The 24,069-nt window shown below is 41.0% G+C and overlaps 1 protein-coding gene across 2 annotated transcripts in view; it reads right to left on the bottom strand.

The window, feature by feature from the left end:
• Window positions 1-1,108: 1,108 nt before the first annotated feature.
• The window catches only part of LOC110976830 (extracellular matrix protein 3-like), a 100,728-nt gene continuing 77,767 nt past the window's right edge, over window positions 1,109-24,069 (bottom strand). For both annotated transcript variants that reach the window (XM_087129953.1, XM_022230439.2), the window contains exons 6-22: window positions 22,645-22,896; window positions 17,512-17,661; window positions 14,106-14,315; window positions 13,521-13,718; window positions 12,430-12,594; window positions 11,837-12,019; window positions 8,767-8,900; window positions 8,367-8,519; window positions 8,020-8,196; window positions 7,488-7,743; window positions 6,984-7,318; window positions 6,502-6,700; window positions 6,048-6,280; window positions 5,490-5,751; window positions 5,110-5,297; window positions 4,476-4,622; window positions 1,109-4,089 (exon numbers count right to left, since the gene is read on the bottom strand). In XM_087129953.1, coding sequence (XP_086986079.1) covers window positions 3,601-4,089; window positions 4,476-4,622; window positions 5,110-5,297; window positions 5,490-5,751; window positions 6,048-6,280; window positions 6,502-6,700; window positions 6,984-7,318; window positions 7,488-7,743; window positions 8,020-8,196; window positions 8,367-8,519; window positions 8,767-8,900; window positions 11,837-12,019; window positions 12,430-12,594; window positions 13,521-13,718; window positions 14,106-14,315; window positions 17,512-17,661; window positions 22,645-22,896 — 3,731 coding nt within the window. In that variant the 3' untranslated portion in view covers window positions 1,109-3,600. The remainder of the gene's footprint in view (window positions 4,090-4,475; window positions 4,623-5,109; window positions 5,298-5,489; window positions 5,752-6,047; window positions 6,281-6,501; window positions 6,701-6,983; window positions 7,319-7,487; window positions 7,744-8,019; window positions 8,197-8,366; window positions 8,520-8,766; window positions 8,901-11,836; window positions 12,020-12,429; window positions 12,595-13,520; window positions 13,719-14,105; window positions 14,316-17,511; window positions 17,662-22,644; window positions 22,897-24,069) is intronic.

Genomic DNA, 24,069 nt, shown 5'->3' with positions numbered 1-24,069 from the left:
TTGTATATTTTTGAACGTAGCACGCAAGTAGCCCAGCATGCAAAAGATGGCAAGATCTTCAGGGTCGCAACGAAACCCTGTAATTCCCGTCCCCAAATTGCACGTGCTTTTTCAAACATACTTAATACAACATAAAAACTCAGAAATATCCTCATATACATCTTTGTGTTGCTGTTATTTGTTAAGCATTAAAAGTTCAAAAATGTATTTTTAGGAGGAATCTTTAGAAGTATTTAATTAACCTTTGTTGACGCTACTTCCCAGAAGTTGGACGAATGTGTCTTTCCGTCTAGAAGTTTACATAGGTCCTTGCATAATTTTGAATGAAGAGAATCTGTTGTGATTTTTGAAAACACTATGCAAAAAAAGGAACAGCAAACAACATTGAAAGACCTTCGTTGGAAGATGTGCTTTACCTAAGATGTCCTAAGCATGATTTATTATTATTCAACAGAATTCCTTTGGAAACTAAAACTGCCTAATTATTATTCAGCAATTACCTGATAGTAATCTTTAATTCATAACATTTAATATAGAAGAGAGGATTATAGAGCAAAAACAGGGAAAACTAGAGACAGTGGTTCTCAAAATTGTTTAACGGTCTACAAGTGCATTTATTTGAAGCTTCGTCTTGAATTTGTGTGACGTCATCATAACGTCACTTTTTTCTTTTGCAAATTGGGAACATTTATACCTACCAAAACTGGGTAATGATAAGTGTTGACCTTACATATCACAATGTCGGTTTTAAACAAATGTATTTGAAAATGTTTTGTTCAGGAGATAGGTAAAAAAAAAGAAGGAAAATGACGGCTCTATGACGTCATTGCATATCTAGCACTTGCCCAAGATGGGTTTGTGCTTGATGGAATCAAAGTACCTCAAGAAAAATAAGCATGCACAATGTGTGTGACATTGTATGTGGAAAAACAAATTATAAAACGTGACAAAAAATTGTTTTTCATAACTACACGGAGGAGAAAAACAATTAATTGTAAGAACTCAGAAATCTCAGGTTTCTACGAAACTTTTGACAGTCATTTTCCTTGGAACAAGAGCACACTAAAGACAAGACAGCTAAATGAACTGCAAGAGACACAAAACCGTGTGTTTTTCCCGCCAAGCCAATGCAATGCCCTTATTTTAATGACGTAAAATAATCCCATTGCAGCATACCCCCTGGCACCTGGTACATGCTAGTACAGTATACGTTGTCATAGGAACCTGTCACCAGAAAATTGGTAAAATACAAATAAATGGGGGGAAATTATCTGTCGTCTACTACAGGAAATACAGTGTGTTTAGCATACTTTATTTAATAATACAAACAAAAAAGAAATCGTGCAAGTTTTAAAATCCACGCCTCAGCTTTAAAAGCGAAAACAATTAATGATAAGAGTGTATTTCAATTACAAATAAAAGCTGGTTACCACTTAAAATTAAAAAGAAATATCATTGCAAGTGAACTGATTCTTTTAAATATCATTGACAACATATTGCAAAACAAGGTAATTTCACTTCCAAATTGGAAAATGGAAAATTTCCACCTTGGAAAATGACCATGTTCGGGAGATAAGACTTTTTTTTTCCTTATGGTGAACCCCTTTTTGTCTTTAACAAGGCAAGGATTGTATTGTGTACCTGAAATTTTAATGTTGGGAATTCTGCACTGTGGCAATCACGGTAATCTCTTTTTTTCTAATTTATCTTTAAACAGCACCATCAAAGGATTAATAACTTACTAACCAAGGCACAAAATGGCTTCAGGACTACTAACCTCGGTGATACTCATTTTCCTGTAGAAAGAAAAAAAATACCACAGAGACTCTCATCCAGGAATACAAACCAGTAAATATTTTTCTTTTTGTTCCTAGACATTGAACAGTCAAAAAACACTAAGCATTTTCCAGCAAAATCCCCCTTACGTGAGTTCACAATCGTGAGTTCACAACCATCAGAACAAGTAACTCTGATTTGATTCACAAGAAAGCTTCATTTAATTTCTAAGTCACTAGAGAGGGTATTTTCTTTAATAAGATATTAAGTGCACTATTTGTTGAATAATGTTATTAAGTTACAAGCCTAAAAGTATCGAGCATTCCACCACAAAACAAAAATAACTGAACTAAAATGAAATTTCAGTTTGCACATTCAGTAAGAAGTGGCAAATCTTGTATGGATAGCTAGTGTTTGTACATTTGGTCCAATTGTAGAGGTCAAAGTGTATGCCGAGAACATAGCAGGCTGTGTTTTGTTCCAGGAAACGTTTTATCACTTCAGAGTAAACATATCCATCTCGCACTGCAAAAAAATTCAAGTTTTGAAATACTTATTCAAAATGTAACAAGGTGATTTTTCCATGTAAACTGGTCACCTCAAGTCACACATGGGGAAAGATGCCACATGATATCATAAATCATCACTCTAAACAATTTGATATGAAGTATTCAAAATTCACTGATGTCATGGTGAGCTAAGCTACAACTACATGCACACTTATGCACAGTGTGGTAAAATAGTTTTTTTTTTTACATCTGTTCTTGTTTTCTTTGTTTTGTGTGAAATTGTATTTTTTCCCACTACAGATTATTTTAAATGCGTGCAGCCTATTACGGAATATAGTTTAAAGACCACTACTTACTATTTACAGGTGTTAATTAAATAGATGAGACTGACCCACCCCTAGGTTGCCAAGGAATTCATGAATATGTGGGACCAGAACCATGACAACAAAATGGGTGGGACTGATGCAGCGGTAATGGCGATACAAGAATATACAGGCAAATCTTCACAGACCTAACAGCAACACAAATTCTGAATATCCACTGAATGTTTCTGAAACAAGAGAAAAATATCTAAGACAGGTTTTCTCAGATCTTGGTGATCTTTTTTTTTTTCAGAGATTGAATTCACTCTGGGATACAACCTACTGCTCAGTGTACTGTCTGTTCCACGACGGCAAAACCAATTGTTAATAGCAGATATAAAAGAAAAGGTTATTTTAACACTGCTTCTTAAAAATACTATTACAGTTTATATTTAAAATCCAATAATTGGAAAACACACAATTTCTGATGTAGGTCAAATCAACTGTGAATGATAACCAGCAGGTTAAACCACTCAAAAGTCAACACCTACCTACGGGGGAAAGAAACAACAGTTCTACATGATACAAAAATAGAGCAAAATAACACCAAAAACCACAACGTGTGTGAATATATAAAAAATAAACCTACAGCTGATTAAAAACTAGTAATTCACAGGGGTAAAAATTCATTTTACATTCATTATTACAACACAAAAAAATCTGCAGAGCACCAAGTGAAAATTTTCTGAAAGTTTTCTTTCGTCTGCCCTCAGGATCTTTAAAGAAGGGCTATTTCTTCCATCCAAACCTACAACATAAAAAAGAGCAAAACAAAAAACCCAAAGACAACAAAATCGGCTCTCGAAAAAACATAACTTCTTACACAAATATAAATTATTTAACAGCAAGGGAGCCACAACATAGCTTCTTGTTAAGAAGACAGACAGAAAGAGCTAAAAAGAAATGTGCCACAGCAGCATGATAATGCGTTTTGCTCACGCATCAATGCCACATCACACTTCTGTATTGTCGTCCATGTAGTTGCCGTTGGCTACAACTTTTGTGGCACCTCCACCTGCAGCAACGGTCACCGGCTTAGGATTAGAGCGCCGGCGTCGAACAACCAGCACTAAGATCACAATGACAAGCAGAACAACTAGCACAGCAACAGTGGCTACGATGGGCACCAGGGAGAAACCATCCTTGGGAGCAGGGTTCTTGTCACTGTTCAAGTTGCCGGCCACATCCAAGCTGTCAATATCATTGGCAGAGCGAGCGTTGGTGGTCAGTGCCAGCCACTTGATGTTCACACCTTTACCATCGCCAAGTTCCAAGTCACTGTCATCACCAGATACTGAACTGATGGCCTGGCGCCGCAGCCTGTTGATAGCTGGGGCCTGGGCAAAGCTGTGGTGTTCCACGCTGCGCTTGCCAATATTGTTGTTATCAGCAGAGCGCACAGTAAAGATGGCATGCACATACCACTGACGGCCGGAAGACACCTGCAAATACAAGTCAAAACCAAAATTCAAAGCATGTTTCTCAACTCATTCTTTGTTCTGACAGGCTTTAACACAACCAAAATTTAACAAAGGGATATCAATTTAAACCCTCAAGAAATCAAATCCTGTCTGTCTTGATTGCTTCAAGTTGCAAGTGAACACAAGTGAACAGATGGATATGAATAGAGTAGGAGAGAAAAAATGTCATGCAATAATGAGCTAATGTTAGTGGATACTAACTAAATTTTGAAGGGACTTGGATGATATTCAGTTTATGAGGATTTCTTTTGAGACCATTTTGATTTTTTTGCTCCAGAGCTAGCCTTTAAAGCTCAGCAAACAGCAGGCATGCAGGAGTGTGCACAGAGATGTCACCATGTTCTTACCTGGAAGAGTGGGTCACTGCTCAGCCTGAAGCCATCAGCCCCAGATTGTCGGACCAGATCCAAGGCATTAGGGTCATCTACAGCCAAGCGAGCATCAAATGGAATTCCACTAAATCGGGGAGTGATAGTGTCTGGTGCTCCGCGGTCCTGCAAAAACAACACAAGAAAACATTATAACTTCATTTCTTAGTCCATCTATGTATTACAGCTGCTACTGTGAATAACAAAAATTCAGTTTAGCAAGAGGGACATCAAACATCAACAAACTGGGAGGGGTGTCAATTTGCCCCCCTTCCCCCCCCCCCGGAAAATTTGTAACTACTCCAAAACCACTGCAAATATAACTTGTCCTATCATGACTTTTTTCTTTGAAGTCTTGCACAAGTTTTGGTATTCAACGAACAAGAAATAGTCTTTTTAAAGCATTTTCATGTTAATTAAAAGTCAAAGGTCATCCATTAACTTAATTTTCCATATGCACGTGGAGGTGTTGTCTAAACTTATTGAAATATGTTTAAGTTCCTAGTGTCAACTATGGGCAAATTTATAAAGCTTTTAAGTGACAAATTAAGTTATGCACAAAAGCACTTTTGGCAATGAAAAAATTACCAGGTGGTATTAGTGACTGACTTACCAAGATCTTGAAGGCATAGAGGAGGTTGGGTGAGTCAGCCACACAGCCATATTCCTGGTTGGATGGGTTGTACTTGGGAATATAGCCATCACGTCCAGTGCACAGGAAGACTTTCTCAACGTTCAAGTTGAATCCCTCCCCGAGATTTTGAATTGGGTCCACATGGATGCGGCCAAACACGGTGTCACCTGAGGAATTAAGTATCAGGGAAAAAAGGAAAGTGAGTAATAAAGCTCCAAAAAGTGTGAAAAGTGCTGAATGCAATGGGTGTTTTCTGAACGTGCTTCCCTCTCAACTTTGTAACGCACAAAAGAATTCATCAGATTCTGAGAGAAATACCCTATAAACCAAGCTCAGCATGGAGTGAGCGGGTAACTCACCAGGAGCAAATGCAGTATCGGTTCCCTCGCCAAAGCCCATGGAGCCATCCGACAGCCACAGCATCTCCTTGCCAAGCAGCATGAACTCAGTATTCAGGCTGAACTCGGCCGGCACAGGATCACTGACTTGCTGGAAGCGCAGGGGCAGGTCAAAGTTGATGATGTCCCGCGGGTTACAGACAACCGGCAGGCTGTACTCCTGGGTGGGTGTGGTCAGACAAGGGATGAGACGGATGGTGTACATTCCGCTGTAGTCTGAAACCTGGAACAGAACAAATGAGCAAAATGTGCATTACAATCCAATCATTTTCCCTTATACTCCGAGTAATGTCTCTGCTTATATACCTGAAAAGGTAAGTCAACAGCTTTGTTCTTTAAGATATGACTTAGTACAAGACATTGCTTTCGGGAGATTGTCCTAAAAATCACACTTGTGAATGACATGAAAAATAAATTTCCACAAAGGCTGAGTGGGGAGATCTTCAGAATTTCTTGAACCACACAGTTGGTGATTAAGGCTTAGAGGAGGGAAAAGAAGAAACAAGCAAACGGACATACAGCAACATCAGAGACGAACTGCCAGATCTGCTCAGGCTGGGCAAAGGTAGGTTCCGACCGGACAAGGTTGAGGGTAAAGGTCAGCTCAGGTCGGTCCACAGAAATGACAGAGGATGACATCGGAACTGATGGGTGATCCAAGACAAACAGACCACGGAACTGAGCATCCGTGCGGAAGTTGACAACCAGACGGCCATTCTCATCGATCCTCATGCTGGTCGGGAACAGGGAACCTGAACAAGAACAAATTCCAAATCTTAAATTCACAAAAGTGAAATATTAAAAAATATGGAATAATTGATTTTTTTAAATGCTCAAAAATTAAGTATTAAACATGAAACCCTAATTCAGGATTGTCTGAAGTAACAAAAATTCACAAGGTACTTTTCTTAAAGCTTGTTCAAATATATCCTAAAACAGAAAGATGTGCCCTTTGAATTAAACCCACACTCACCTGTGACAGTCTCATCAGACAGTGCCTGGGCGCCAATTCCATTCTGCCACAAGATGGAGGTGTCATAGACGAAAGTCAGCTGAAGGTTGGAGGTTTGATCAAAGTGCTGCCAGCCGCCAACACTGGCTGGAGAGTGGTAAACGTTGGAGACGTAGAGTGGCACACGCAGGGAAACATAGGACTGAATCAAATCCAGGACCTGTCAGGATTGCATGAATAGAATCACACAATCAGATTTGAGTCATGGAAGTGAATAAGGTTTATATATGTAGCAGCTATGCAAAGTATCTTAGAGAAACACTATATTTTTAAGAACTCTGACAGGTTGCTTGCAAAGATAAGGTTTCCACTCGACTTAAGGCAGAACCTGACAGGAACAACTTTGGTAATGTAGGCTCCTGAATGATAGACTATTATGCAAACTACATTTTGATCATTATGCTTGTGTTCTTTATACAAGCTACTGCATTCCATTTCCATACCTGTCCATCAGTTCCAATCTGTCCACCGCACTCGTTCAGCAGCTCAGACATGTCATAGTAGGTAGTGAACTCCCACAGGCAAGCTTCCAGGTCTAAGTTGCGGTAGAAGCGCAGCGTGCTGGATCCTCGCATCTCCGAATTGAACTGGTAGGGCTGCGATTCACCGATAACGTTGGGATTCTTAGTCTCCTCAGAGATGAAGCCATACTCGGTGGGGATCTCGTTGTAGTCCAGCAGGTTGGAGCAGCGGTGGGTGCCCACTCGGTAACCATCCTTGCTCAGGGCAAGCTCAAAGTTGGACAGCTGGCGGGTGGAGATCACTGGCAACATACCGTCTGAAAACCAGAAAAAGAAACATGTACAATGTATAAAAATTGCGTTTGCTGAGTCATTCAAAGATCACTTTTCTGTTAGAAAATGAGAAATGATGGTTCTAAATTCAAACACGGTTTGGTAGAAAACATCATTAAGGCTAAAATTTGCTTGGCTAGTTTGGCTACTGACCAACATGAGGCATGGTGACAGTCAGCTTGAGTTTGTTGGGATGCTCCAGGTCAGTAGGTCCAGTGTATTTGAGCTTAGCAGTGTATGGCTCAGCTCCTATGGCCTCGGCCAACCGAGGCAAGCAGATGCCCTCCTCGGTACTGATGGTGACGGGCACGCTGGTGTGCTCCCGGCCTGTGTCACCCTGGGTGCTGACGGCACGGGCAGCACACTGCACGCGGGAGCCGGGGCCAAAGTAGATGCTGTCCAGGGTGATCTGAGAAGCAAGGGAAATGTAACTCATGTGTTCATCGCAAGTCCAAATATGTATGATTTACAATTTGGCCCTAGAAGTCTTTGAATAAAAAAGCAGGCTAGTTGTCAGTCAAACTATGCAAAGAATATTGCAATTGTATCCTGAAGCAAGACATTTTACCACAATCATCTAACGGTCTTCCAGGGGGTCCACTTATGAAATTTATTGTTGTTTTCTAGAACCATAATGGTGGCAATGCAGACATGTTGGGAAGCTGCATATAAAATTGCATCTCACCATGTTAGAGTCGGTGAAGAAGGTGTTGCTCTCCACTTCTCTGAGCGGGTAGGTGACTCCACCAGTGGTGGTTGGGGCAGATACCAGCCAGCGGAACTGTGTCAGGGTGTCGTTGACGCCCTCGTTGCTACAGATGGAGCCAGTGGTGCCATAGTCTGGGTGCTTGGGGTTACAGGGCTGGGGAAAAAAGGGGAACATTTGTCAAGTAACAATGCAGGTTTCAAAAGTGTTGGCCTTAAGGTTATGCAATACAGTTTGTGCCCCCCAAAGTGGACTCGTTTCAAAGTGACCGACAAAATTCACAATCACAAATGACAACACTGTAAGACTAAGGGAGGGCAACTTACTGTGATGCAGACAACTGGGTAACCACGTGGTGGGTATTCTCTGGCCACTTCAACGTTGTCATAGTCCAGGAGAGAGACAACAATTGGTGCAGAAGGGAAGGTAACACCTGACAGCTGGCCTTCTTGCTCGATGTAAACTAAGGCCTTGTTCATCTGCAACACATCCAACATGACAACGATGTAACTCATTTAATAAATGATTTCATGGTTTTTAAAATGTTACACATGTATGTAGTTGGTGACTAAATTTTTAAAAGTTTTGTGGACTTAACCTAATTGGCTGTCCCCTGGCAAGATACCCTTGTTTTACCGAGGACCCTGAATAAAAGTGGAAGGAGTTGATATTCCATTATTACAGTACGGTACATGACTTGTTGCTGCTTGTTCACTATTTATTTACCTGGATTTCAGCAATCATGTTGTCGTCCATAGTCAGGTGAACAGTGAAAGCTTCCCTCATCTCATTTCTGTCCTCATCCGGCAAGATTTCAATGTCCACATAAAGCTCAGTTACGTTGAAGCCAAACTCCAGTTCTGCATTCCCAAGATCAATGATAACATCTGTCAGTATTTGTCAGCACCAACATTCAAAACAGCCTGGCACTGGTTTGCAATATTTAATGACAAGACACAAAGTTTGCTGAGGACCATGAATTAGAATTCAGGTCAATAAATAAATTAAAAAATTGGAGATGGCCACCAAAAGTGAACCATCACAAGAAGGGAAGAAATAATTGAGGGATCCCTTTAAATAAAAAACCTGGTTTGCTGAACAGCACTGATCCAAAGAGGGGTTAACCAGTGGGGCCATGTTATTAGCGCAGGCTTGACACATCTGGGGTCATAGTTGGTTTACATCCATTGTAATTGAACAAGTCTCTAGTGCTAAGCTAGCCCGCACCCAGGGGACCACGAATTCTACTGCTGAGTGAGAAAACGCTGCAGGGTTTTTGAGTCCCCAACCTTCCAAGGAATGATATTTTCCCCCCAGTCTGGTGCTACTTGTATTTCAGGATTTACCTACTTAGGTGGATAAAAGGGAAGTTGTTTTGCTGTAGGAAGTGGAGATCTTATTACGATGAGTAATGCTGGTTTCAATGAGAATGCACAATATGCTTTAATAAACCCATCCTTCTAAAGTTCCACATTCATTGTTTTTAGTTTTGAAACTGAAGATTTTCAGTTAACCGGCTGTGATATTGCAAAATTATGTTGTTTTTTATCTTCCTATTTTACTTGGACAAATTTTGCTGCACCTTCCATGACATAAAGTGTACTTTGATGGATACTAAATTTGTCTTGGCCTGTCACAAAAATAGATGACACTTCAAGCTCTCTTCTGGATAGTGTGTACATGTCTCATGTGTACGTAGGTAAGCTGAACAGTGTAATTACATTTCCTTATTTCTCGCACAGACTTGGAAATTTATGAATGGTGTTCGTCTGATCTTATTAAATCTGCAAGATTTTAGCGGATTGCTGGCAGTTTTTCATTCTGTCAAAATAAACAGAAATTAACCCCATTCATATGCTGCTTTACTTTGCAACCAAATTTAGGAGACATCTTTTTAGTTCATCAAGGTCACATCCTCACTGAGAAAACTAAAAAGTTTGAAAAGTTTACTCTAAAATGTTATGACCTCTTCCAGGTAAAAAAATGTCCTGTCAAGCCAGACCTTGTTAAGGTGGTTGAGCACACCCCTGTCTGCTTTCACTCAAGACCTTATAAAATAGGGCCAATAGCCTGACAGCTGTGGAGAGACTGGTATTCTGAGTGATGTCTGAGCTATTCAACTCAGGACTGATTAGGAGCTGTTGAAAGGTTCCCAGATGACTTGTCAAGGTGCAATGCTGGATTAGGGATTGTTTGTTTTGTCAAGCCAATGGGGCAGGTGGACACTGGACAAATGAATACATAACAGATATGGGTTTGGGAGTCATGTTTGGGTCACACTTAAAGCCCACTGACAGCCCCTCAAGGTCCAACATGGTTTGAGAGGAACAATTTGGTTTATCTTCGGCAAAGTTCATTTCCTGACTGAAAAAAATGAACATGAAAATGACCTCCTTTAATTTATAATATCCCAAAGCACAGAAATCTGTGTTACCATTCAACAGAGAACATTTCTGCTTGGAAAAAAGCTGATATGTTGTTTTGAGCAAAGTGAGCATTAAGTGGTCTTGCTTTGAGTGTAATGCAAAACAACAGTTAAAAACAGTTTGTTCACAAGGTCTAACCAATTAAATTTGTGAATGGAAGGCCAAACTTTCCAGGGATGGGTAGACTGTTCAGTCTCATGGAGAATGAAAGCTGACAAAGCTAAGGTCATCAAGGGTCATGACCTTGGGGCCCAGCAGACCTGTATGTGCAACATTCAATTACATGACCCATGTTTGACAGGGAAGTAAATCCAGATGCCAAAGTGAAAAAAATGATCCCCCAAAAGTCCTTATCTGTAATGTGTAAATTTCTTACCAAATTTCCACAGAATGAGAAAGGCCAAACATTTATGCCCTCAATCACATGTGATGATTTCTTCCATTTACACCAATCTTAACATTCCAGATTGTTTTGTGCCCAGCCCAAAATAATTAAAAACTACACCATATATAGTTGGTCATATACAGTTCAAGAAAACCTTGACCCTATGGACGCGCTTGAGTTTGCTTCACTTTGATGCATATCAGCTAACACAGCAGGATATTGGCATTGATCCCATGAAAGGCTGACCCCTTCTGACAACGTCCAGATAAAAACTCCACTTCCAAACTGATTAACTTCCATGGAAATGCATGTTTTGGAGGGAAGAAAATGTGCTCCCTTTTTATCACCAAATACACCATTAAATGATAAATGTCATGGGTGTTGGAAGTGGTAAAAACGACATACTTTTCAAAGTCTAATGTGATGGGTGTTGGAAGTGGTAAAAATGACATACCTTTCAAAGTCTTGGTAGGAAATTAACTTCACTGAGGCTAAATCCCAGCAAGACACGCAAGCAGGAAAGTGTACATTGAAGGATCTTAATAGGGAATTTTATGACGTTTTCTGCCAGTTTCAATGAGGCAGACCTTTCCTTGCCTTTTTGGGATACTAACAAGAACAGGATGAAGTAAACAGGTGGGCAACCTGTATACATCCCCCTGCCAATACACATAAACTGCTTATGTCATAAAGACCGGCAGTCTCAATGATCCCCCCCCCACCCGATGAGTGCCAAATAAAACACTGTTTGGTGTACTGTATTCCGGCTTGTATGTGATCTAACCCAACAGAATGGGTCTGCAGGTGCCAGATGATATTTTGAAGTTACTCAGTAGAAATCAGTTTGAACTATCACAGTGTTTTACCCATATTCATGAGAATGTCGGAGCTGCATCCAAGTGAAGAGTTAAGTTTAGTCAAAGACTGAAGATACCGCATACAAGTAAACAAATGAATGATACGATAAAGCAACGCTTCTACGTACGTTGAGACAGTGGGTTGTAGTCAATGCCACTCTTGGCTGAACCATCCTTGGTGAAGACACGGACAATGGACACCTGGGAGGAGTCACCCATTCTGATGACGGGGATGCGGACAGTGTTGACTTCATTTTCATTGGTCGGCTCGTTCACGGTGAACCTGGTCTCGGGGAACTTGATGATGGGCCCTAAAAGGAACAAACAAATTTGGTCACCAGATAGGGCAGACGGATCCACCACTGCAAAAACCACAGGCATTTTTCTTCTTCTCATCAATCTGTTTTTCAGAAGATGGCTACCTCCCCCCAGAACATGAAGTCAATGAACTTATAATGTGCAGTCCATGAAAAACACCCGACACCAATCATCGTCTCTACCCACTATTCGACAGATGTTTAAAAATCCACCAGGTTTTAAAAGACTTGGAGGGACAGATAAAAGTCAAGCAAAGTCACTGTTTCTTTTCATGGGGCCTTACCACCTTTGAAAGCCTTACGAATATCTAATCAAGTTCCTCAACCATGAAGTTTGGAGGATTCAATAGTTCAGCAGGGTCAGAATCTCGTTTATTATCTAGGAGTCACAAACTGGTACGTACTGTCTCCAATGTCGTGGATGGTGATGGTGGTCTCATTCTGTTCTCCCACCATGGCTTGCAGTCCAGAGTCAGTGCGTGGGTTGCCCAGAACCAGACGGAACTGTTCATCGTTCTCGTACTCATTGTCATCCATCAGCAGGACTGTGCACTCCTTGGAACGCTCACCTGGGGAAGAGAAACAAACAATAACTCCACATCTCTTTTTGATGAGTACATGCATTTCAATGAATCGGCATCATGTCTCTGCTACATACTACGTATAACCAAAACAAATTTAGCGTAGTTTGTTAATAGCGTACAGGGTAACAGAATTCTGCTTAATATCTGATTAGGCTTACCAGTCAGAATACAATACTGCATTGTTCAATTTAAAGACCGGTTCCCTATCTGTTTTGCTCAGTAAGTTGTCTTTCCAATCAATGGATTCCTTACATTTGTCTTGTAAGGCTACCACCCATGTATTTTTATGAAGCTTTTTCCCCTGCAAAGAGGTTCAGATATTTGGCTGGCCATCCTTTGCACAGGGTAGGAAATAAGTTGCAATACCAGTGGGACCAATGTCTCACTGGGTTGGCAGGGGAATAGGAACTTCAGTGAGGGAATGTCTCAAGGAAGCAACCTATTAACAATGCTCTCCAAAGCTGCCCCCATCAACTATTTCAAAAAAGAATGCCATCGGGCAAATACTCATCCTCATGTCCAATGACAAATTACCAATGATAGACATGGAAAAACTGACACTACACACACCGGCTGTTGTCAATTGATTTCCCTCTGGGATCCGGAGGAGAATGAGAGACAAAATGTCTTGTCCATGTGTTGGGGTGACACACAGGGGGGTGGGTGGTATGAGGATGTTGTGCACAAAGAGGGGTGATTGAAACAGCCTGTACGTGCTGTCTCAAGAGTTTAATGGCGGATGGAAGTAGATCTCACAGGAACAACATGAATGTATCTTTTAAGTGCCCTGTTCCTGACTGCTAAACTCAGGATGTTTACGCTAGCACATGGTTTTAATGAGCAATGGGCGGAAGAAAACAATCATGAGTTGGGAAGGGTGGCACAGATTTGAGACAGAGTCAGAGTCTCACCTGGCAAGAAGGTGACAATGGAAGACTCAATGTTGGGCCGCTCGTCAAAGTCCATCATGACCTGGGCTGATCCCTGCCGGGTATAGCAGCGGACCGTGCTGGTGATGGACAGGTCACCGCTACGGATGATGGTTGCCGTGACTGTGCCATCATTCTCATTGACCTCATAGGTCAGATCACGGAACTCCACCTTGGGCACTGAGAAAAAAAACCCAAATGTAATTGCAACTCAACTGAGAATATAACTCCCTTTTCATTACTAACAATCTACCGCACACTTTCAGGTAAGACAGATCTAAAAATGCAACAATTTAAATACATAGTGCAGGAAAAGAGAGAACTTGTAGCATTCAACAAGTTTCTCAGTTGTCGAAAATATTCAGTGAACTGCAAAATATATGCCATGTGTTAAAACTTTGTTTCCACAAAGATGATGTGCAGCTATGACATGACATGCCTCATGTTTTGCACGTCCAAATTTGAAATAGACAGCTTTTTCTCTTATCTAAAAATTGGTTTAAAAAAAAAAGAGTCAGGAAGATTAGCTTTATTTTTCTTGAAATGATCAAGGGCCTGGAGTCTTACAGTCAGAGACGGTATCATTGATGGTAACAACAGACAGGGCAGGAGCACCCAGCACAGCATTCATGGGCATGCGCAACACCAGCTCAAAGGTCTCAGGTCCTTCCAGTAATGGCTGGCCCAGGTCATCCATGATGTAGACGCGCACATTCTGCATGGTCACACCAGGGGCAAAGTCGAGGTTGCGGCTGATTCCAGCATAGTCCAAACCAGCTACAGAAGAAAGAACTTAGTTTAACAAGGTACATTAAAGGAATACTTGTCGAGTAAGCTCAACTTCTTTGACCTTTTTTATCTCCATTGTGAGCGAGCAGCCTTTCTGGCAGGTCATGTATGGTGACACAATTTAAGCCTTTCAAAATTTGACAAAAAGCTACTAAAAATAAATTACGTCACGATGAGATGACCCAGTCAGAGTAGGCTTCCGTTGAACCTAATTGCACCTTTCAGCACAAGGAAGTGTGCAATGAGATGTCAAAGGAGTGGCTGGTTATGGGTGGGGGGAGGGGACGGCTAGCCAAAGCTTGATTTGGCCCTGATTTTATTTATAACATTTTGACTTCTGCCATTTAACTTCAAATACAAACAGATTGCAAAGCGTATTTGCTCAAAAAGTTCAACAGTAAATTGTCTGAAAATCTTGACAGATTGACAAATTGTAACGGAAAATGCAGGAACACAAGTAAATGATATAATTGATGACTGGGGACTCAAAATATAACCAAATTTGTCCTCGTCCAGGAAATGCTTCCAATGTGAAGATCAAACAGATAAAAGTGAGTCCTGCAAGACACTGCCCCCAAAATAGAAATTTCACAGAGTTCATAGAGCTGTAAAAGTCTTGTTTTCCCAAGGGGCGAACAAACACTTTTTCACTATGGAGTAACAAAATGTGTCTTTTAAAAATCTGGTTCAAGCACATAAACAATCGTGTTTCCATGTAGGGATAGCTGTCCAACTGTGACATAAACGGCCGTGGACAAGGAGCTAACAAGCACACAGGATGATTCAGCATCTTGTGATACACTGGCAACCTGGCAACAGCTGCACCCAATGGAAAGTGATTGTGGAATGGTCAGGAAACATTTTACACGACACATTGAAAATATGTGTGAAGTACGCGCAGGATTAATAAGGCACGCCATTTGATGGCTAAGGAAACAGACATGCAAGAAAGACGGGTCCAAAATGGTTTAACAGCATTCTTTGAACTGTACATTATCCAGTGGAGACACTGAGAAAATGGGAGGGCAAATTCCCTCAGCAAAACAAATTACCACCTAGCAAAGTCTATTTTTTATTCTCTTTTGTTGAGTTGTTTACGTGTTGCTTTTGGAGTACCATCTCTTCATTGCTTTTGAAGGGAAAAAGGTCAATCTTTAAGAGAAAGAACATCTTGTCACAGCAGTGATGCTCAAGTTATGTAGACTTGGTTATGACACGGAACTGTCAAAGAATATGCAAGTCAATGAAATGTTGGTTGACAAGGGCAAGGTTAACAGTAGACATAATGACAGGATGCTCATAATACTAAGTGGTGACATGTATCACAAGGGTTCTGCTGAAGTCATTTTGAAACTCCAAAATAAAAATGACGGCCCATTTACAGAACAAAAAGGAATACCATCCCACATTCACTATATTCCTTTGGCATAACTCGATTCAGAAACCCCCCCCCCACTCTGACTTCCTGGCACCTATTTTGGTGTTGTTGGCCTAAATCACGCATACTTCCAGTACAAATCCAGCCACATGTGGTCTCAAGAATGTCTTCCTGTCTTTCCTGTTCCTAGAGTTGTTCGCGTGCCAATGCAGAAAATAAATCCCCCCTATGGCAATTTATTCTCTTCTGTGGCCCACTTTCATAGCACTGCGAAGCATAAAACCTTACTTTTCAACTAGCATGTTAAACTGAAAACCAACTGCATAATCAAGCTGCACCATATGACATTTAGGCCAGAAACCTGACATCTGCGTCTACAACCATCAAGTGTTGCTACCTCTTACTGACAAACCATCAGACCAAAATGACAGAAATGAAAAAAAAATTGAGAAAAGATGGGGGTTCTGTCAAAGCAAACACCACCACCAATGAAGGGGGGTGAAATGCATTATCCAATCCAAATAAATCTGGAGTTGGAGAGGCAGCATGCATGAACGCAACTAGAAATGGAAGGCAGGGCTACACAAACATTTCTCTACAACACAGACCAAGGTGACGACTGAAACTACCCCAAATGTTTTCTACACATGTGCCAGAAAATAAAAAAAAAACACAAAGAAATGAAAAAACATTCAGTTCTACTGATTGAAGTCCATTACTTCCAAAACTGAAAGAAATATGCGCATGTAAGAAGAAACTGACAGATTCAGTGTCTAGAAAACTTTTCTGAATGAAAAGTAGTATACTTGTGTCTGCATGACAGACACAGAGACACTTGCAGAGTGAAGTACAGTAGACACTGAAAGTTTCAGTTTCAAATGAACTTGGGTACATAATAATACACACGATAACTAGCTACAGCCAGTAATAGTTTCATTTTTGTTTCCAAGCATCAGCAACATCTGCTGACGAGTATGCCTTTCTGAATATGGCTCTTCAATCTCAATGTACTTAAAAGATCCTACGAGTAATTTATGAATGTGTTTATATGCCACATCCATGCCTGGTCAACTTGCCCCCTCCAATAAGAGAGACAAGACAAACAACACATTACCTGGTGTCCTGCAGGGGTGAACGAGAGACGGCAGGGGACAAGAGACAAAGTTACGTGATTAGCGACGAACAATTACTCAGCACTGGCGGAACATTCACTTAAGAGCCAGCATTTGCGTGTCAAGAGGGGGGATGGAACACACAACAGGAAGTTTGAAATTTGTGGAATGGATTTCTGGCTCCTGGGAGCAAATGAGGACCCACTGGCATATGATGAGTGACACAGTTTGTGAGTAATGCAAACACATGTAATCCACCCCACTTTTTCAATCTATAAGGGGATTTCCTTGGTCATTGAACATGATCATCTCATGAGAGGGGCGGCGGGGAGTGGCCGAAGGGGAGGGTGATCTTCTGAACCATCTGTGTTGTATCAGATTTTGTGTCTACCAGAAAGATTAAGTCACTGATGGGCAACAGATCTCCGGTTCAATGCATTTCAATCTTGAGGAGCCTGGCAAATATCAGAAAGGTCAGTAATGTGGAATTTGTCTGAAAAAATTAGACTACTTTGGGATCAAGGTGAAAGGGCCAAGCCAATGCTTATCAGGCTAAAAGTTCCATAATTGATGACCTTTGACTCAAAAAGGCAGTGAATTCATCACAGCATTTGAAAAGCCCCCCCATGTAGAGCCACTCCCCTTCCTTCCTAGAACACCCTTTTCCATCTGGAATGGGAACGTGTATACCCACCAATAGCAGAGGGAGGGGTTGAAGCGCGGGAGCGCACGGTGACGCTGGCCATCTTGGACAGATCGGTGCCGGTGCGCCAGACCTGTACCTCCAGGTAGCCATCACTCTCATCAACATGGTACTCAGCCTCACCAAAGTAGAATGAGGGTTCTGTGTAAGACAAGACAAAAAATTCAGGAATATGAAAACAAGAGAAGTGGCTTCCTGTCACAGGTGACCAAATGCTGATCTCGAATTCTTATATACATCCAAAAACTAATAAGTAATATATTCCTTTCTGCTACTGTATTGACATGTGGAATGAAAAACTCACAAATGACAAAACCTCAAATGCTTTTGGCAGTGTAGACCTTTAAATTTATAGCTTACTTGGAAAAAACTTTGTGATTTGGACAAAATGGGGGGACCAAACCCAATTAAGTATATGCATTTCTTTATGGGGTGGTGTGGACATCTGGGACTCTTGAAAAATGGTGGGTAGTAACCTATGAAACCGGCAACCATGGCAACGTACGAATGCACCAGGCAGGCAGAAGATCGGATTACACAATCATACATACGTACGCATGCGTTGATTGCAGTTGTTTTCATTGGTTGCTACCAGCCATTTTGCAAAATTCCCGGATGTCCGCATTGCCTCATAGTCATACTGATGATCAAGCAATGACAGCCAAAACACAAAATAAAACAAATCTAAAATAGCTTCACAAAGTCTACAAAGAACAGGACTAACAATTTTTCATACATTTTTGCTTTAATACTGTTGCTCAACACCGCCCACTGCAAACTCGATTATTACCAACTTCAGTCATCACTGTGTTAAGGTGACTTCCTTTGCCCTCCTTCTGATGAACTGAGTAAGCCCGCCAATGACAGAGAGCTTTTCTTTGTCACTTCCTACTTAAAGTGAGCCCTTGAAAACAGATGTTTATATTCACAAATCTAAGAGAGTCACCAGGACCACATCCTTCAAGAAATTGGGCCAAGGAATCAATTTTACAATAGCGGCTGCATTTGGTCATTGGCAACAGCTTCCTTTTGACATCAATTTGTTCAAGATTTAGTAATCAATGTAAACACCCAGGACAGCTTTGCTAAGTGTGCTAATTTCCAGAGAGACAGGGCCTTTTTTCCCCTGTGATCTTTGACATCTGCAGCCAGCTGTCTCTTCCATGCTGAGCTGTTTGAGTAAGGAATCAACATGTAATTGATTTTTATTGAATTGCCAAACATGATCAATATAAACATCCCAATGGGACACTTGCTGAAAAAATGCTGATCAGAGTTGCTGCTGGACATCAAATTTTTCAAGTGGTTGGAGAACCAAGTGATTCCAAATTGAGTAATTCTGAAACATTGTAAGCAAAAACTTTGCCCATTCACACATGTCCCGCATGGCCTCACAGCTTCATGCCGCTGCAGGAATCAGCAGTACAAAAATTGATCTGTTTGGACCACAAGCCATGGCAGGCACAAAAATATCAGTGGCTCCCTGTGCAGACACATTACAGACCACCCATTGTGGTTGCAAGATTCTAAATTGTGGTATGCACACCTTTGGTGTTTGCCAGGAGAGATTGGGATTTGGTTTTGTGGCTTTTTATGCACCAATTACATTACATCAGGAGAGATCACAATTGGAAGGGTTAATGTATTCCAAATATCCACTTCCCCAGTTATTGCCACCTTTATTTGATAACAAAGTCCTGAAAAAGCATGTTTCCATTTCCAACTTTTTTTCATGCAAGCATTCCGCAGCATGTGTACTGCTGCAGCTGGCTATTACCGATATCTGACATGAAAAGAATGTTAGAGAAATTTTGTAAAATAGAGTTGTGCTGGATAACTAGATAACAAGAACTTGCCAACCATGACATTAATATCTGATGCTTGAGTAGTAGCCCCAAATAGGCCTCAAGTTTTCTTGCCTGAACTCCAGATGGCAAGGGTCTGTTATCCTGACATATCAGGGCCAGCACTTTCCCCTTTTCCTTTCCTGGTGCCTGGGTTTGATGTGCTTCCCTTCACATATCCTAATCCCAGGGTACTGTGAAAAACACCACACCAACCAATAAATCAACAGCAGCCTGGTCTGCTTTCTCTTTTCCTTCCTTCCAAACACTGGGGAAGGGGAAAATTATGCACCCCCCAAAAAAGTAAGAGCAGTGGTACATGCCTTGATACTGAGAACACTAGCGTGATAGTTACAAATGCCTCTTTTGTTCCTTTGCAACAGAGAAAACTGATCAGAGAGAATCAGGTACAATGGAAAGTACATCTGCACTGCTTTTTCTACTACGTGTTGTGTCTTTCCACAATACTCTCTCCCTTTGATCTGTGAACCGTGATCCTCCCCAAAACTGAATAGATAAAAAGGAAATGCCCCAGGTTCACTTTTTGGTTTAGTATTGGTTTCCAATCCAAGCATGGGTAAAAAAGGATTCACTTTCGTTTTTTAGTAAATAACATAAACTTTTGTGATGGACTAACCAAATTTAGGTATAAGGGCAGGGTAATTTGGGGGGTTACATGTACTTCTGAAAGAGACCAGCTCACTGAAACCATTGGAACTGCATGAAAATGTCCCAGGAAGACGAAGGCAACACTATGCACAAAACTGAAAATTCAGTTGGTAACCTACAGGACTTTTCATAACGCCACAATGTAGAAGCTTCTCTTACAGTTCTGAGGGATTTCTGTGCAGGGTCAACGGTCAATGCAAGCATACCGTGCAATGAAGCATGCCTTTTTAGTGGAGGAAGGAAAACAGAAGTTAGCACTGCCACTAGCCCCCGCAGCGAGTTTCATTAATCCATATTCAAAATATGAAGTTGCTCCACAAGGCCTGTTTGCATTTGCCCAGATACACGTGTAGACGTATTTTCCTAAGGACTTTTGAATGACTAAAGTGATCTGTTTTGAATGGACACCACAATATTAGAAAATTTAGGTCTGAATGGGGTTTTTGGTGCGTTTCGTGTAATCCTCCTTTCAGAGTCTAGTTTTAAAAAATCCCCAGGTGTTGTTAAAACTCAGTGACTGGCTAAGCTTTAGAGTTCTTGTTTAATACCCACACAAAATCAGGAGGAAGTTGAGTGCTTTGTGAAAATTCTCACCCAAACTGATGCAAATTCTGCCAATAAAATGTATTTGGTTGGTACAGCAATGGATGCTTGAAATGAATACAACTACAGCAGGGGTATTTAAGCCAGTCATGCACAACTTCTGTGTTAGCCAAGTTCAGAAAGGCATATGATTTGGCAATATTTACAAGCATACTCTGAAAGAGAACTGGACACTTGGTCTCTTTTGATCTTGCCGTGGCTGAGAGATTTTTTTTCTTGGGAACCACAAATTAACCTCAGCTTTCCAACAATATGCTGGGTTGTATTATACAATCTTAAGCAGTGGTTTCCAAGTAAACAACCTTGTGAAATTGAGAATATTTCCATCTTCCACAAGAGTACACTTGGGGCACTCAAGTTTTCTCTGCCCAACACAAAGAATGTTTGTGGCAGGTATGGCCACCCCTAGAGGATGGAGTAAGATGGGACAAAATTCCCTCAGTCAAAATCACTTTCTACGTTTTAATGCCCAAAGATGGCTTTCAGGGAAACAACTCTTCATAGGTGAGCCAATTTTCCATGTAACAAAGAGTGGAAGGGAGAAAAAAATACAAAATGACAAACGTTTCATGTTTAATGAATAAACCTTTGAAAACTTGCCTCAATAGGGAAACAATGGAGACCCTGTCTTCAATTTGGTTCACGCCTTTTGAGTGGCATTATTTTGACATTATTGGATGGTACAAAGTTATATATACACACAACACAATGTATGTACTTTCTGTCTTTGTCAGTTACAGATATCCACGCACAACTAAATGCTTGACTAGATATGGGGAGGCTTGTCATGTATACTGTAATTTTCCATCAGAAAAATGATCCATGTTTGCCAAGAGATATTGAAAATCTGAGATTTCCAGCATCTTATATACAACCATTTTAGTTCTTAACTGTCTGAGTGATAAAGCATGATTTAGGTTTCTTTGATTTTGTAATGTTTCTGTTGAACTTGTTTAATCCTGCTGGCTGTCAAACACAATGTAACAACACAAAAGAAACATTGCAGAACACATGTTAGCACTTTCGAAAATGAATACTCAAATTGTTGGTTTCCGATTGACATTTTCACCATTTTCATAAAAACACCAAAGAAAATGCACACCACATTTCAGTCTTCAGTTGTGTTCCTTTGTCTACTGCAGTGTACTATCTGTGCGGTAAGCCATTTCACACTAAGCAATGCATAATGTAAACAGCTCATGAAATTTCAATCCCTTTCAAAATGAGGACGGGTCGGTTTCACAATAGCCACAATTCTGAGGTACACCTGAGACTACTCCTGCACAGGATCATACGACACCTGTTAGCTCTACACACTTAGTTTCAGCTCCAATGATCTGGAATAAGGAGATCCATGGAGTGCCAGCATGCCTACAGGTACTGCAGGGGTCACCACTGGGCCAGACAAGAGTAGATCCAGTAGACCATAACCAGGGGTGTGAAAGGAATGCTAACTAACTCCCCTTATAAAACTCTGGAAATATAATGCTACACACTGGAAAAAACACTGTCACTCTAGACTGAGGCTTTTCTCTGTTTTTTCCCCTTCCTTTCTTCCTCCATCCCTTCCCGTGTGCATACTGGGCATGTATTTGTATCAAGTGTTGCCTACATAAGCATAAAGCAATGTGCTGCCAACTGGTAGGCTGAAATATGCTGGGTTCAATACCTCAACCTTGGGATGGACTTTTACACTTATTTCTTTCACCTTGGTGATTATTTTAATTAAGTTTTAACCTTGCCCTGAGGCCAAGTGCATTCTAGCATTACATGGCTAAAGAGTTTGATCTCCACCATCAATTTGCTATTTGACTTTTTTAATCTTGCCTCTTTGCAAATCCTTTTGAACACCCAAGAGTTCTGATACTAATGTGACGATTGCTGAAAGCCTTGTGTGTTTTAAATGTGAATATAAACTCTTATTTTGATGGCCATCAAGCAAATCAACAAGAAGATTGTCAATTATTTCCCCCACTCCCCTCAGAAGAATTGCTCCGCATTAACTCACCATCAGCAGCATCGGCGGCAATTACCACATTGATCTGGGCGGGCTCGCCCAGGCGACCTCCCATGGGCATGGTCAGTTTGACCTGGAAGTCTTCATCATCCTCGTACAGCGAGTCGTCGATGATGAGCACTCGGCAGTAGGCCAGGTCCTCGTCCTTGTCAAAGCGCACAAAGTTGTCGTTGTCATCCTCCAGACGGCTGATGTAATCATTGAAGGAGTGGACCGGGGAAGGATCAGCACCAGTGGCTGTGCCTATGTCAGGTTAAAGGTTAAGTAAATACATTAATGACCAAGCCTTGCAAGTATTGCATACTGGTGATGAGCCTTGTTCAGGTTTACTTTTAAAGAGCGGCAAAAAAGGAAAAAAAGTATGTGGAATCAGTGAAGCAGGTAATCTTTTGATCGGTCTTCCGCATTCTTAAAATTGCTGTTCCGCATTTCATATTGGCACAATTTATCCCCCCCCCCAACCGAAAAGTGTATCAGGTTAAAAAATGCCCCCCATATTCATACGTGAGTTTGGAAGAATAAAAGCTATTCAAAGTGAAACTGTTATAACTAGCAATTCCAAGCTCAATTCAGTCCTCGCTTTCTAACTCCCACGGTATGTAGGAGTACAATTGATGAACATGGTGAATGAAGTTGTCAGATTTGAATTCATGGTTAGGTGACACCCTTTGCTGGTCAGTCTAGAAAACAAGGCTAACTGTTCACCACCTGTCTCCTAAATGCCACTATTGGCAAACCTCCCCCAAGGTACACCCTTAACTTGAACAAAAGTCCTCAAATTTCTGATTCCGTTATTGGTTTTGATAAGGTCAGTGCCTGTGAGATTTGCCCAGTCTTGCAGATAACAGAACAAAGTTATGCTGTTAAGTAAATTCCACATGTGAATATATCACTGATGTCTCCTCTAAGGAAACACAAGTCCAGGAACAAGTCCTGAATTCTGTCCTCTGGAATAACTTAATTATGGTCAGGTCCCCAGTGTGTGTTAAACCTTGTGACCCATTATGTCCCCAGGCTTGTTTGAGTACTACCCAGGGGAAAACTCCACAAAAGAGCCTGTGGGTTATTGAGTTGACACAGGGATCAGTGTTGTATAGTATGAGAACACCTATGGGGAAGACTACCAATGTCAGTTTTTATTCATACAGTGAAGAAAAAAGTATCGAAATCTCTAGTGAGGACTGATCAGCATGCTTTAGTGGAGGAGAGAATGCCAAAAATGAGTCAGCTTTTAGCAGGTTTTTCTTCCAGTGAAAACAGAAAGTAGCATGTAGGTGATACTAGCTTTGTGATGAAATGAATGCCACATGGAGAGTTTAAATATAGCATACTGGTACAGATCCATGAGCATGGAAATCAAAACCACATGTGTCCATGTGCCACACATTCACTGTCAGACTGGACACATTCATGAAA

This window comes from Acanthaster planci, linkage group LG02 (genome assembly GCF_054643075.1).
Source record: "Acanthaster planci isolate LZ-2023a linkage group LG02, COTS_SCS, whole genome shotgun sequence".
Lineage (NCBI taxonomy): Eukaryota > Metazoa > Echinodermata > Asteroidea > Valvatida > Acanthasteridae > Acanthaster > Acanthaster planci.
This window is presented reverse-complemented; position numbering and strand designations above follow the sequence as displayed.